This window comes from Leptidea sinapis, chromosome 41 (assembly GCF_905404315.1).
Source record: "Leptidea sinapis chromosome 41, ilLepSina1.1, whole genome shotgun sequence".
Taxonomy (NCBI): Eukaryota; Metazoa; Arthropoda; class Insecta; order Lepidoptera; family Pieridae; genus Leptidea; species Leptidea sinapis.
The window spans coordinates 2,395,759-2,410,582 of record NC_066305.1 but is presented as its reverse complement, the minus strand read 5'-3'; the positions used below and the strand labels follow the sequence as shown (position 1 = coordinate 2,410,582).

At 38.2% G+C, this 14,824-nt stretch overlaps 2 protein-coding genes and 1 long non-coding RNA gene across 4 annotated transcripts in view; 1 reads left to right on the top strand and 2 right to left on the bottom strand.

The window, feature by feature from the left end:
* LOC126976551 (uncharacterized) overlaps positions 1-14,824 on the bottom strand; it is a 219,216-nt gene that overhangs the window by 15,978 nt on the left and 188,414 nt on the right. The window lies entirely within an intron of this gene.
* On the top strand, positions 641-3,180 carry LOC126976541 (uncharacterized). The gene is made up of 3 exons (XM_050824933.1): positions 641-999; positions 1,545-1,662; positions 2,843-3,180. Exons 1-3 carry the CDS (start codon positions 787-789, stop codon positions 3,178-3,180), a joined length of 669 nt encoding a protein of 222 aa, XP_050680890.1. The 5' UTR covers positions 641-786.
* On the bottom strand, positions 2,754-14,399 carry LOC126976535 (tryptophan--tRNA ligase, mitochondrial). 2 transcript variants are annotated; one of them, XM_050824925.1, is made up of 5 exons: positions 14,048-14,399; positions 7,214-7,435; positions 6,326-6,716; positions 5,893-6,044; positions 2,754-3,533 (listed from the first exon to the last, which is right to left on the bottom strand). In XM_050824925.1, exons 1-5 carry the CDS (start codon positions 14,132-14,134, stop codon positions 3,183-3,185), a joined length of 1,203 nt encoding a protein of 400 aa, XP_050680882.1. In that variant the 5' UTR covers positions 14,135-14,399; the 3' UTR covers positions 2,754-3,182. The 2 variants fall into 2 exon arrangements, with proteins under 2 accessions (XP_050680882.1, XP_050680883.1); XM_050824926.1 differs by having other exon boundaries at positions 7,214-7,425.

Genomic DNA, 14,824 nt, shown 5'->3' with positions numbered 1-14,824 from the left:
TATTGTAATATATTTTACAGCTTGAATTCATTCATAGGGATAGGGGGGGCTATTGGCCTGGGCTCTGAATGAAGCCATTAATTAAGAGTTATTATTTTACAGTTTTCGGTAGATGTCTCTAACGAAATGTTGTTTAGCAAAACCACAAAGTAGGAATGGATTCTTAAAACTAATTTAATAGAGGCCCTAGAAAATAAAAATGTATTTCATGTATTGGGGTTTTATTTAATAAATTGTACCTTTAGTTAATTCTTTACTTTAAGTTTTCTTGCAGTACTGGGTAAAGTACATCACAACAAGAAAATTAGACAAAATAACGTGGTACTGGGAAACGAGTCTAGGAATTAGTTCAACATACTACCAGTATTAATTAAAATAAGTATATTTAAATAGCACACTGACTGATTGGTTCTAGTAAATAAATAGAAATGACGCTCCAAAGTTAACTAGAGCAACGAAAGGGCTTTTTTGCCCTAAATATTATTATTATCTTACTTTCCGAAGTCGTGGCTGTATGAGCTCGAACTCTTTGCCTGTCTCAATATTGGAACAAAAGAACTTCAATTTATTATTTACCAAATTAACACAGACTAATATATTATTTACTGATACTAAACGTAAAACGTAGTGTTTAAATTATCTTTGACTCTAACGACAACGAGTTACGAGATGTACTTGTGTTTATTGTTTGGGAATAATAAATAATCACATTTTCAGATACATATTAATATGTTCAGATATGATACTTAGCACCACTCAATAATGAAATAGCCTATTAAAATTGAGATGAACTCGGCTTTAAGTAGAAGTCGAGTGAGCCCAGAGCAATTAGACACACTACTCTCTTTTATGGAAGAGCATCCAGATTTCGCTGCAAATAAACAGTCTGTGTATTCGAGATTTAGTTCGAGTAAGTTGTGGCGTTTGCTGGCCGAAAGATTAAACGCTGTCGCTGCTGATACGTGCGGTGCTCGAAAGTCACCCGATAAATGGTGCAGAGTAAGTCTATTCGAATAAGGTTTTCATTGGCTCTGTTTTTCAGGAGCCGCTCTCATGAGATTAGGCAACTATATGAGAATTATAATAAAATTCAGTAGGTAAAGCCTTTTATGTCCGTTCGAAACCTCTTAGATAAGTTGCTTACTTTATGTGAACCAAACCATATACATGTAAAATGATGAAATATTTTCAAAGTATACATTTACTTTATTCACACCCGTCTCCTAGAGGAGTAAGCCAACATTGTGGACCTCCATTTGCCACTGTCCTGATATATTTGCATTGCTTCTTCCACTAGCACTTTATATGTCATGTACTCCTATTTATGGTACTCTTTTTTAATACACCCAACTTGACCACGGAATTCCAATGACCTATCATATCCTAATCCTAGGCATCTAGACATATATATTTGTTAAAGTTTTATCCACATTAGCTCTATAAATTTTTGGTGTCAGTTTAATTTTATCCATCCTATTTCTATTAGGTACATTTATTCTGCTTTCATCTGTCATACACATTAAAAGTTTTTGTTGTATTTCTAGTACTGGGCAGATATAAAATACAAAGCGAGAAAGAAGTATGCCTCAGTAGGTGATCCTGCAGAGCTATCCAGTGTTGAGGAACGGTTGCAGAATATCATCAATCACAAGTCTAGTGAACGTATGTCATTTTTTCTTACTATTACTTCTTACCTCTTTTTTTAACTTTTTGTCTTGATACCTACTATTAATATCATTCATTATACAAAAAGCCAAATACACTCATTCACACATATTATACAGAAAATAATTAGTAAATACTCTGACATGTGCTAATTTTTCTATCTATGCCTTACATAATGTTATCTTAGATTATCTTTGTTACCAGCTCATTGTTCATCCAGAAACATTCTCAAATACTCATTCATTAGGCCTCCATGCCCAGTGATGGCATGTCCAGAGTCCAGGTTCCATTTTTGCACTTGATTACTAGTCCTACAAAATGTGTGGTTTGATCAAACAGTCCCCTTGTATCCTACACATATCACTAACAAAGAAGGTAAGTAATAAGAAGTAGATAAAAATGATTATTAGCCAGCTGATTTTTTTACTTAGTGCAAAAATTGATCTTTCACTATCATGTTTGTTTAGACAGACATTAGATGCACAGTGAGGGCCCATTTTAAGCGGGTTTTAGGATCTCATGTCATACATTGAAATTTGTACTGTTTTGTTAACTTTTCTATTGTGTGTTAATGTATAAGTACAGCCTTAAGTTATCTTTGGCTTACCTTTGAATTTTTGTTTAATGGGTATTAACAACCATTCATTTAGTCGAATTCGCAAAATGGTGGTTATTATATTTAAATTTAAATGGACTGTATATAGGAGGTTGTTAATTTGCCTGTAGAACCATACATATAGATAGATGCAATCAGTGAGTGAGGAATTAGGAAGAAATGCCTTACGTTTAGCAGTGTACCAATGTGGTCATGGATAATATAGCATTCTTCTTACACCAATCACTGTCGCTCACTGGTGGTTCAATTGTCTTAATAATTATAAAAAAGTAGAAAACAAGCGGTTAGGCATAATGTGTAATACCTTCATTTTCTATCTTGCTTTGACTTTGCTGGCGCCATGAAATGTTTTCACCATTGGTGATAAGAAGTTGAATAAAAACACAAACACATGTCAAATTTGTGGAGACAACTAAGCGTAATTATCACTCATGAAACACTCAGATAAGAATATTTGAATTAAAACTCAATATAACATGTGCTATTTTATTCCTAAAATTCACTTAAATATGTTTTTGGATTCCAACGGATTTATAAATATTATTTTTATTTTATTAACAGGAAGCGGGACCTCGGGGGCGGGCGCAGGCTCCAGCGGCTGTGTTTCTGACGACGCGGACGACAGGAGGCCGGCTGACGAAGACGACATGGCGTCCGAGGGCTCCGGGCATGGTGAGCCGCGACTCAGCACCGAGGAGCTGCTGGCCGAGGCCGCTATGCGGACTGCGTTGGCCGCCGAGAAGCAAGCCGAAGCCGTCGTGCAAGCCGTGGATCTACTGCGAGAACTGGTAGCAGCGATGCGAGAGCGCGCACCGCCACCGCAGCCTCCGCCGCAACCGCCGCCGCACCTCGCGCCGCACGATCACGCGCTTGCTATGCACCATCACCACCGGCTGTGAAGCTAGCTGGGCCGACGCTGCGCGGCTGCCGGGTGCTGGTGGACGGCGGGCGCGTCCACTAGCGCGAGCGCATTGCTCACGTCGGCGTACACGGCGTCAGCGCGGCGACGCGCGCGCGCTGCTCCGTGACGCAGCACGTCGCGGAGCAGGCGAGGGCGGGCGCGGAGGTCCGAGGCACGGGCTCGCAGCGGCGCGAGCGCGGAGCTCAACGCGGACGCCACCACGCTCTTATACTGTGCCGTGGTGAGCCCCTGCGCCTCTAACACGGCCTCCTCGTGCAGCAGCCCGGCGGCCAGGCAGTGTAGCCGCACCAGGTTGGAGACACCCGGCCGCCGTGTCGGATCGTAGGTCACCTGGGGGGATCCAATCGATCGATGACTGCTCTCGCATTGCTGGTTTTGATTTTATTTTGTAAGCCTCGTTTGTACAAAACTATTCAACTTGTATTTTATGTACATAAATTTTTATAAGTGACATGTCTGTATTTTTATTATAATACTGGAGCTGTACAAATATAATACTTCCTGCGTTTGTGACACAGATCATTGAGGTGCATTAACCTCTATTATCTCAAATAATACTTTCCTGTACATAAACTACCGAACTCTCACTTAAATGCCATAGCTGCGATACAGTTATAGGGAGTTTTCACACGACACCGCGGTGGCAGCATTGTGCGCCGCCGCGGTGCCGCAGGAGCTGCGTCGTTTCACCGCAGAGCCAGCGACACAGACCAGTCTCGCTCGATCAGTCGGACAGAATGGACATGGATAACAGCGACGTTTCTTTGTGTTCTGTGCCATCGGCGTAAAAAGAGAAAAACAAGAACTACATATTTGTACGCCAGACCAGAGATGACAGCAATGTGGCCAGCCCTGCGCTTTGTAGCGGTAGTATGACCGCTTTAAGTTTTGCCGTGCTATATTTATGACGCCCAGCTTCGAAGCCAATTTGGCTCTGCCCTTCAGATGACTGCGGAATTGGCAATCGCAATAGGTAGGTGACAGACATATTTATTTATTTGAACAATACTTATTATTTTCCCTTTTAATGTATTTGGCATTAATAAATGGTGATTAGGTAGATACCAACGACCGAATCATGTGATGATTAAGTCAATTAAATTCACGATTTCGAATTTGTATTAGTATTCTGTAGGGCGGCCACTGGAGACTCGCACTAAACACGTATTCGTTAAACTTTATTGACATCGCCCCACATGCCAATAACTTTTACTATTGGGTTTAGAGAAGTAACAGTTTCTAATTCATACTACATTTTAAGCCTGGATAATATGAAAAAAGAGTTATTAGCAGAGTAATTACTCACAAGGTATCAAGAAGAAAGGAGTAGCCGGATTACAAATGTGTTAAAGTGATAAAGAAGAAAATAAAGAATGCTGTGAGCACACACTGAGTTTTAATTCTAAGTACGAAGCTGCCTAAATATTATTTTAGGGTCTTTGACACGGACTAGTAAAAAAACAGGACACCGTGTCACCTTACATAACAGTGTAGCACCATAACAAGCCGATTAACGTGTAAATACATAGCCCCACAATCTCGAATTTTTTTTGTTAAATGTCCGCTGGATTTGTTCATAGTTTCTAACATAATAAAAGTTCCAAATTTAAATTAATATATAAATGTTTTTGAATTGTAACAATATTTGCCAGATACCAGTTATATCCCCGGTACTACATATAGTTCAATGACTTGTTATTACTTGCAATTTTTGTTCTTGTTATTGTTATTAGTACGGTAGATTTAGATTATTGAGGAAAACCGAGCGGAGCCTCACACATTGAATTAGCTCGCTTTTTTATTTTGGTTAGTGTAAAATTCACTAAAACTGTTTATGTGCATCTATGACAATATAATATCAAATCGTCACCTACCGTCAATAAGAATTATTATAAGCAATAGAGCGTCACGAAAATTTGATACGTTTTTGTTCAAGGGAGAGAGCGATTGACACCGATTGAGGAAGAGTGTTACTCTCGGTCTTCCCTACTAGCCTTGTATCGTGCAGGTATTTTTTTAAATTCAAGATGGCCGCCGCGCAAAATTACGATTTCAACATTATGGATATCGTATCCGAGGTTCTGGAGGGTGCAGAGAACGAATTTGGGATCATTTTTTTGAATACAAGATGGCCGCTGCGCAAATTTATGATTTCAACATTATGGATATCGAATCCGAGGTTCACGAGGGTGCAGAGAACGAATTTGGGATCATTTTTTAAATCCAGTGTCTATATGTGCCAATAAAGTGTCACGAAAATGTGGGACGTTTTTATCCAAGAAGAGGGAAAGGGAGATTGAGATAGAGCGAGAAAGGGTGAACGTAGCATGAAGCACATGGCACCGCTAGTAAGTAGAACAACTTCGCTACTAGCGTTATATCGTACAGGGTCAGCGCGCGACCGCGAATACGCAGAACATCTTCCCCACTAGCTTTATATCGTACAGGATTAGCGCGCCGATACGAAAAAGTTGAACATCTTCCCTACTAGCGTTATATCGTGGAGGTATAGCGCGTGGCCGCGAGTAAGTAGAACATCTAATCATTTTTAATATTGACAAAAAACATTTGGTTTAGAGAACAGATTATTATATCAATATATAAACGAGATTTAAAAATTAGTTTTCCAAAGAAGTTTCACTTCTGACATGTGTACTTTGTACGCACGCCATTTTTATTTATCAATCACCTGCGCATCGCAGTCGGTGACGGCTTTTCTGATCTTTAAGTTGATGTCGTCGTCGGAGTCAGTGAGAAGGATCCTGGACTTGGGGTCGGGGTCCGACTTGGACATCTTTTTGGTGGGGTCCCGTAGGCTGCGCACTCGGTCGCTGCCGTCATCTACAAACACAAAACCTTGATTGAGTACCGGTTCGACCGTCTTCCGACCGATTCTTTGCCTATATTAGCCTGTTTTTAGAGACCCAAATTATCGTGGCGTTTAGAGACGACTATGATCGGGACTAGGTAAGTATTTAGCTGTGATGAAGCCGGAAATTTTTATGGTAATAAAAATATAAGAAATTTATACATAATATCTGAAATACATAACTACGAAATACGGTAGTTAATAACAGTTGCTTTTCTGATTGAATTGTGTCTGACTAGTTAGGGTATTGTACCGGGTAGCAGGGCTCGCGGCGTCGGGAAGGTCGGTCCGTAGCGGTGGTGGAAGGTCTTCACGAGCTGCGCGGCGACCTGTAGGTGCTGCAGCTGGTCGGCGCCCACGGGCACGTGCGTGCCGCGGTAGACCAGCACGTCCGCCGCCTGCAGCACGGGGTACAGCAGCAGGCCCACGGGCACCTCGCGCGTCGCGGCCGACTTCTCCCGGTAGTGCGGCAGCTGCGCCAGGCGCGCGTGCGTGGCCAGGCAGGCCAGGAGCCAGCACAGCTCTGCGTGACGCGGCACGGCCGATTGCGTGAACAGCACGCAGCGTTCTGGCTGCACGCCGCCCGCCAGCAGTAGCGCCGCCAACTCCAGCGACCGCTCCTGCAGTGATCCCTCCGCCGGGACCTGCCGCGATACATCATATAACGCATATACATTATATGCGTTATATGATGTATCGCGGATTGCTTACAGTTTCACATTGAAACTAAGCAATCAAATTTATTGAAACTATTGTAAAAATATCAGTATTAAATTGTATGCAAAATACTATTGTATTTAACCTCAAATTATTAATAATAATAAATCTTTATTAAAAGGTATACACCCAGTTAAAATTACAATAATATATGTATAAAGTAAAATAATATAATACTGTTAAATTTAAAAATTAAAATACAATTCTGTATTCAGGTCCATTTATTTCCTATAAGACCTTAAAAATGTGTGTACACCTTCCTTAAAGGCTGGCAAAGCTCCAGTGATTCCTCTGGTGTTGCAAGACGATGTGGGTGTTAGTGATCACTTAACCTTAGGTTCCCCTTACACTTGTTTGTTTGTTTGTAAGAGGGTACCTCTTCCATAAAAAATATCTTTAAATTTTAGGAGAAATAGATAATTACCTGTCTTGTTGTTAAGGCATGCAGATCTGCAATGAATACCATCACATCTTCACCTTTATCTTGTAGTTGGACGCAACGCTTTATGGCTGCGAAATAATTTCCAACATGGAGGGATCCTGTGGGCTGCAGCCCTGTGACTATTCTCCGAGGCCACTGCTGATCTTCATTGTTAGTATCTTCATGAGTCCCTTCACTTGACTCTGTCTCTGCCACTGGTGCACTCTTACATTATACATTTTATTAAGTCAGCATTTACATCACATTGGTTCTATTATATTTATTTAATAACACAATATTATTTGGCTCTATTGCGAGATGATGGATCATTCCATAGTTTGATTTTTTATTAAATTTTTGTTAAGAAGGTAGTAAGCCTACGCACCTTCTTGGTAAACGAACGACATAATTGTCAAATGTTTTATGTGTTGACATCTGTCTCAAAGATTTATGTTTCGATTCCGTATTTGTTTCATATTGTAATTATATTATAAATATATTATACTCGTGTTTACTTCCACATCAGTTCATTAGTCGTTAATGTGGTACCAGAGCGTTTATAGATTGGTATAGTTCTAATAATTTGACAAAATTGGACCTGCAGTCAAGATGGATAAATCTATTGCAGACTTAACATAACATAACAAGACATAATGATATTATATATAATAAAGAGGTAGATATCGCACTAGCGCGCGCAAAATGTTGCAGACAAATTCAGACAATTGTCGTAATTTCATTTAGTCGGCTAATAGCAGCGAGCTAAGCGGAACGTTTTCGTGGCGTGACAATAATAATCTAAAATGCCAACCTGTGTGTTAAGAACATGTAAAAACTATGTTTGTAAGATATATAAGAGTGAAGGTATTTCATATCATACGAAATTATATAAAAGAACGTCGTATTTGTATTTTATCATGATTTTATTTCTTATTTACAAATAAATCTCGAATTATTAACGTGGTGGTTCGAGCAAGATAGAAAATATGATTTCAACTGCAGCGCGACAAGGACAAATAGTATGTGTCATAGATTAATCAACCAGAAGTGAAATCGTAGGCAGAATACATAGCGTTCGTAACAGCTTGATTGCGGAACTTGAGTTTTCTTGTTAGTTAGTGAGCGTCTTTCTTAAATAATATTATGATGATTATAATAAGTTCTGGCTTTCAAAGTCTTATAATAAAGGTGGTATAGAATGAGATTAGTAATAGCAGGCTATTTGATATTTTATTAGTACTTAATCTTGGAATTTATGTAACGTACCAGGTCTACTCGCAAAATCGACAACGACACATTTGGGTCGATACGATAATACTCCGAATATACCGCAACTACACTGTCTGCTGCGGGATGATCGAGGTAGTATATTTTAGGACAATTTAGGAAATGTAAAAAAGGCGTTGTTGCAGTGAATGTAATATGAAATTTAATATTTTTTAATAAACAAGTGCGTATAGCTGAACTATCAAACTACAAAAGCAAGTTTTAGGGTAGGTAGCGGACGTAGACAGTAAATGCTATCTGCTTGGGTAGGAGTTTTTTCAGTAACACTGTCCTTTCGGTATATCCCTTGCTAACTGCAGAAGAATGGATCATTTTCTGTTTCTCCCATTATCTTATTGTAATAAACCCTCAACAGAAATACATTCATAAATAATATAATATACAAGAAATAATAATTGTAAACTTAAAACTTTTTGGGAGCCGTCGTTAGTAAAATTGTAAAAATGGAACCCTTATTGTTAACATTTCGGTTTTGTTTTATATAATATGTCTATATGTTTTTATTATTTTATGTACAAAAAATTTATATTATGAACATTATGGCTATACATTATAATCAATATTAAATTATTATTTTTTAAACCAATAAACACCTAATTTACCTGATTCAAATGTAGTTTTACTACTTTATAACTTTTATTACATGAATTCATGAAGTAATCGTATTTTATTCTGTGTTTTTGCTATGCAAATACGAAGCAATTAGCAAATTATACTTATCTCTTTTTCACTTGCGATAATTGCATTTACTATCCTTCTTTGACGTGTAATCGTAATGTAGTGTGCTATTGCAATTTTAAATTATTCATGTGTGCGTTTGTGTATATTTACACACACCGAATGTTGTCTAGGTAACCTATCTATACTTTTAAATATCATTGATTGCAGAGGTTTCCAAGGTTCGAATTGGGGATTTAGATGCCAAAAAATTAAATACGTGGAAGTTTAGAGTTTTCATGGTACTAAAGGGGCTACCAGGGGCAAGAGATGTGCTGGAAGGAAAGAAACCTAGGCCAACACTACTGCCTAGTGCCACACCAGAAGACAAAAACGAGGTATGAAAAAGAAGTAAAGGAATACGATAAGCTCGACAGCGTAATTTCCGTCCTGTTGATGTGAAATCTGCAAGATGACATACTTGAGAAAATGATGCGCTTCAACTACTCAAAAGATATGTGGGATTAGTTACACAGACTATTCGGAGGTTGCACAGTAGATAAAAGCTACGAGTTGTGCCAAAATTTCTTCTCATACACGAGAGACACTACGCATGATATGGCAAGTCATATTTCGACGCTCAAGAATTTATGGTATGATGAATTTATGGTAATTCTTGATACGTTACCACCGGAATACATGATGTTCAAATCAAGCTCGCTGTTGATGACGAAGAAAGAACGCACAGTTGACAACTTGACTGTCCAGTTGTGTTCTCATGAGAAGGTTCTTGTGAAAGTAGAAGAAAACGATGAATGCAGCAGCAATGTTGACGCATTGTGGGTAAAAACAGGAAAGAAGGAAGTCAAAGCTAACAGCAAAGAAGAAAGCAAGGTAGAGACGCGAAAAGATAATAAAAGGTGCAATTATTGTGGCAAACTCGATCACTTTGTAAGGAAATGTGAGAAATGGATAAGTGATGGAAGGCCAAAGAAGTCAAAAAATGACAATAAGAATGTCAACATGATTATGTTGTCCATAACTGCTAATGAAAAAATTTTTATGTGAGCAATGTAGCAACAGTTCACGTAACAAATAGAGACGATCTTTTTGTGGAGTTTAACCATTTCAAGAGCAAGCACACAGTACGAGGCGCTAATGGACAACAAATTCATGCAGTAGGGATTGGTACCATTAGAGCAGAAGCACATGTAGATGGTGAAGTACATCAGATTACCTTAAAGAACATATGGTACGTACCCACCATAACTCGAAATCTTTTCTCAGTCCTTGCGGCACATGATATTTCGAAAAATAGCACATTTGAGTCAACACCAACAACGTGCATATTTAAGGTGAACAGTGTAAAGCGGTTAATTGGAAAGAGAGAGAAGCATGGTGATCTCTATTGCCTAGTAATGAGATGCTTACAGCCTGCAGAAGTAAACCAGTTATCGACGCTGAACCTTACCATGAACGATTCGGCCATCAGAATAACACGCATGTTAAGAAAATTTTAGAAAAGGAACTGCACATCAAAACACAGACTAACAAGGAAATTTGCGAAGGTTGCACTTACGTAAAATCCCACAGACTTAAATTTGGGACCAGAGAGAAGGCAACCCGACCAGGTGAATTAATTTGTACTGATGTTTGCGGCCCTTTCCCCTTCTCCTATGCGAAGAATCGCTACTTTGTATTATTCAAGGATGTCCATACTAAGTATCGTTGGGTATATGTAATGCGGGAAAAGTCAGAAGTCCACCTAAAGCTTTATTAATGCTAGCTGAAGTTAAGGCAGCCGGTGTGAAGGTGAAAGAGATTTTGAGTGACAATGGAGGTGAATTTGACAATGCTAAGGTTCGAGAAATACTGCAAAAATAAGGTATCATACAAAGGCTGACGATGCCTTACACCCCTCAACAGAATCCTACTGAGCGTGAGAATAGGACTGTTCTGGAGATGGCAAAAGCCATGATGTACGCACATGGAAAGATGCCAGCGCCGTTATGGGCAGAATTAATTCTAACGTCGGTGTATATCCTTAACAGAACAGGACCAGGACCTGATGGAAAGTCACCGTATGAATCATGGCATAGCAAGAAACCAAGAATAAAGCACCTGCGTGTAATTGGGAGTACATGCTATCCTCATGTTCCAAAAGAGAAACGGAAGAAGTTGGACAAAAAGGCTCAAAAGGGATTACTAGTCGGATATGACCATGATGAAGGATATCGAATTTGGGATGAGGAACATCACAAATTGATTCGGTCACATGATGTCATTTTCAAAGAATATCCTCTCGTTGGGGAAGCGGAAGGATTTGGAAGAGACCAAATTAGAGCCGCAACGTAAGGCAGAGAAGCCAAATATGACAAACACTCAAAAAGATTGTAACCAGTCACAGTACTATAAATTTAACCTTGATTTTTTAGGATTTCAGTATGGATCCAGTAAAGACTTTGTTGTGGGAGAAGAATCAGTCAGTAATAATGAACGAGAACTCAATGGCGAAGGAGTTGTCAGTGATGAAAACACTGATACTGAACAAGGGTTAGAGATGATAAATACTGGAGTAAATGACGAAGATTGCGACATAGCACACGGAATTCAATCTGGTAGTGAAACTGCTTACGATGATGCAGAAGATGTTGAAGATGATGATGCACAGATCCCTTTGACAGAAATAGAGCATGAAGGTATAATGAATGACTCTACGCAATCGTGGAAATCTTAGACCTCCAAATCGATACAGATATTTTGTGTGTAATATCTGTCATGCACAGTCCAAATCAGATCGGCCTATAATAGAACCGACCACATACAAGCAAGCGATTGAAAGTGCTGAAGCTGACGAATGGCGTAAAGCAATGGAAAGCGAAATCAACTCTCTTAATGAAAATCAAACGTGGGATATGGTAGACTTACCCAAAGATAGAAAAGCGATCCCTTGTAAGTGGGTTTATAAGATCAAGACCAATCCTAATGGCACAGTTGATAAATATATAGCACATTTGGTAATAAAAGGTTACTCCCAGAAGAAAGGACTGGATTATTATGAGACATTTAGTCCTGTAGCAAAGACGAGTACAATAAGAGCAGTTTTGAGTGTCACTGCGCACGAAAATCTAGTTTTGTCACAATTCGACGTTTCGACCGCGTTTCTATATGGAAAATTAAATGAAGAGATTTACATGAAGCCTCCAGAAGGCTATAATGTTAAATCAGGTAAGGTATGCAAACTCAAAAGGAGTCTATATGGTTTGAAGCAGGCTCCTCGGTGTTGGAACCATTGTATTACCGAATACATCCTAAAGATAGGATTTAAACAATGTGAGAGTGATCCATGCCTCTTCGTAAGAAACAAGGATAGCAAGGATAAGAAACTGATTCTGGCATTGTACATAGACGATGGGTTGATCGCTTCAGCGAACCAGAAAGAGGCTGAGAGTTTTTTATATCAATTGAAACAGTAATTTAAGATAACAACAAAATCTGCCTCATACTTTTTAAGGATAGAAATTGAAAGAAAACATGATGGATCAATTAAAATTGATCAAAAGAGGTATGCGAAGCGTCTTCTAGAGAGGTTTAACATGCAGAACTGTAAAGCTGCTGTGACACCGATAGTCAAAGACGCTACTTTACAAAATAATGAGAAACAAGCAGCTCCATTCCCTTATAGAGAAGCAGTTGGGGCACTTTCTTATTTAGCTGTTGGGACAACACCAGACATAGCTTACACTGTTAGTGTTGTCTCAAGAAAATTAGATAATCCAAATCCCGAAGATGTGGTGAGAGTGAAGAGGATCTTTCGCTACATAAAAGGGACCATTGTTTATGGTATAATATATAGACATAATTGTCAAATGTTTTATGTGTTGACATCTGTCGGAAAGATTTATGTTTCAATTCCATATTTGTTTCATGTTATAATTACATTATAAATATATTATACTTGTGTTTACTTCCACATCAGTTCATTAGTCGTTAATAATTTTAAGTTCTTATTAGCTAGGCCTCTTTTGCTCTGACTCAGTAATATTATTATACTGTGTTCTTGATTTTGTTAGGCCTATCAAACTGTTAGATTCACACCACTGTGGTAATTTGTGTGGAACTCCTTGAATTGAACTCAGGTAGAATGATGAAACTTAAAATTTTGTAATCCTGAGTGGCACTGCATTGTAATGGACAAGACATATCACTTACCAACAATGTCTTGCTTGTTGCATCTCTTTTTCTCAAAGAAATGTATAAAATATATAACACCATAAAATATTATGAATACTTTTCTTTGAAAAACCTTTTAGTAGCTCATATTGCCCCATTGATCATACCTTTAAAATAAATCCTCACTAGTGGAAGGCTCCATTGCACAGGATGCTGGCTAGATTATGGGTACCACAACCGCACCAATTTTTGCCATGAAGCAATAAAGTGTAAGCATTACTGTGTTTTGGTCTGAAGGGAACCATAGCTAGTGAAATGACTGGGCAAATGAGACTTAACATCTTATGTCTCAAGGTGATGATTGTAGTGCAACTCATAATTATAGGGTTTTTCAAGAATCCTGGGTGGCACTCCATTGTAATGGGCAGGGTGTATCAATTACCATCAGCTGAATGTCCTGCTCGTCTTGTTCCTTATAAATAGTGACTGAGCATGATATTCCTGCAATGGGCAACTTTTTGTATACACATACTACATGGGTCTTAACTCTTACCTAATCTCTGTACATATAAACAATTGAAGCAGTTACTGCTACTATACGTTATTACTAAATTATGATACATTGTTGTTATGTAACAAGGGTGTGTAGAAGTGTAAAGAATTGTGTGTATTTAATTTTAAATAAGATAAACATACTTCATCAAGCTTCTTATTACTTACCCTAATTTGTGTGTATTGTCTTGATTCATAGCGAGCTATTTTTTTTAATTGCTTAAAAACTGTTAGAGTTTTCGTAAAGATATACATTGTAACAATCTAGCAGATACAATAGTTTTTTATTATAATAATCACCAGACATCAACTCTCCTCCTAAATGACTTATTGGACATATTTATTTTAATAGCACATCCACTATTATTTATTTATTTTCAAATAATATAATACTTAATCTATATTTTCCATTCTAGCACTAATAAAATAATTAACAACCAGAGAATCTTATTTACAATTAAATAAATAAATTAAGTAGTCTAACAATACATAAACATAACCTCACAGAGTCATAAGTGACATTAGAATAAATATTATAATTATATTCTTTGAGTTGATTGACACTTGACAGTCAGTACTTTTAGTTAACCCTAACTACACCCGACAGTCATAGGTGAATGATGACTTGAGGCGTGAGCCGTGAGGCAACTATTTACAGAACATTCGTACCAAATATTATACCCATAACAAATTAAACCTATGTCTACTCATATAATATTAAATTATTTACAAGATTTTGTTGTCTAACATCTATAGGCGAGGGTACATCAGATTTTTGACGTGGCAATACAGGCTGTGACGCTACGCTTGATAGTGTCAGTCTGTCAATTTATCAATGACTGCACGTTTAATACAATCGAGTGAATCGCTTCTTTCTTAGAGAGTTGCGCTAGACTGGATGGAATATAATTATTTTGGATTTTTTTTAAATAAATTTTCAAACAA

Excerpts from the sequence above, each read along its gene's own strand:
- LOC126976535 (XM_050824925.1), bottom strand. The coding sequence starts at position 14,134 with ATGTATATCTTTACGAAAACTCTAACAGTTTTTAAGCAATTAAAAAAA. Across the intron at positions 6,717-7,213 it reads ATGCCTTAACAACAAGACAG|GTCCCGGCGGAGGGATCACT; the intron begins GTAATTATCTAT and ends GTATCGCGGCAG. Across the intron at positions 6,045-6,325 it reads GCCGCGAGCCCTGCTACCCG|ATGACGGCAGCGACCGAGTG; the intron begins GTACAATACCCT and ends TTGTGTTTGTAG.
- LOC126976541 (XM_050824933.1), top strand. The coding sequence starts at position 787 with ATGAACTCGGCTTTAAGTAGAAGTCGAGTGAGCCCAGAGCAATTAGAC. Across the intron at positions 1,000-1,544 it reads CACCCGATAAATGGTGCAGA|TACTGGGCAGATATAAAATA; the intron begins GTAAGTCTATTC and ends TTGTATTTCTAG. Across the intron at positions 1,663-2,842 it reads CAATCACAAGTCTAGTGAAC|GAAGCGGGACCTCGGGGGCG; the intron begins GTATGTCATTTT and ends TTTTATTAACAG.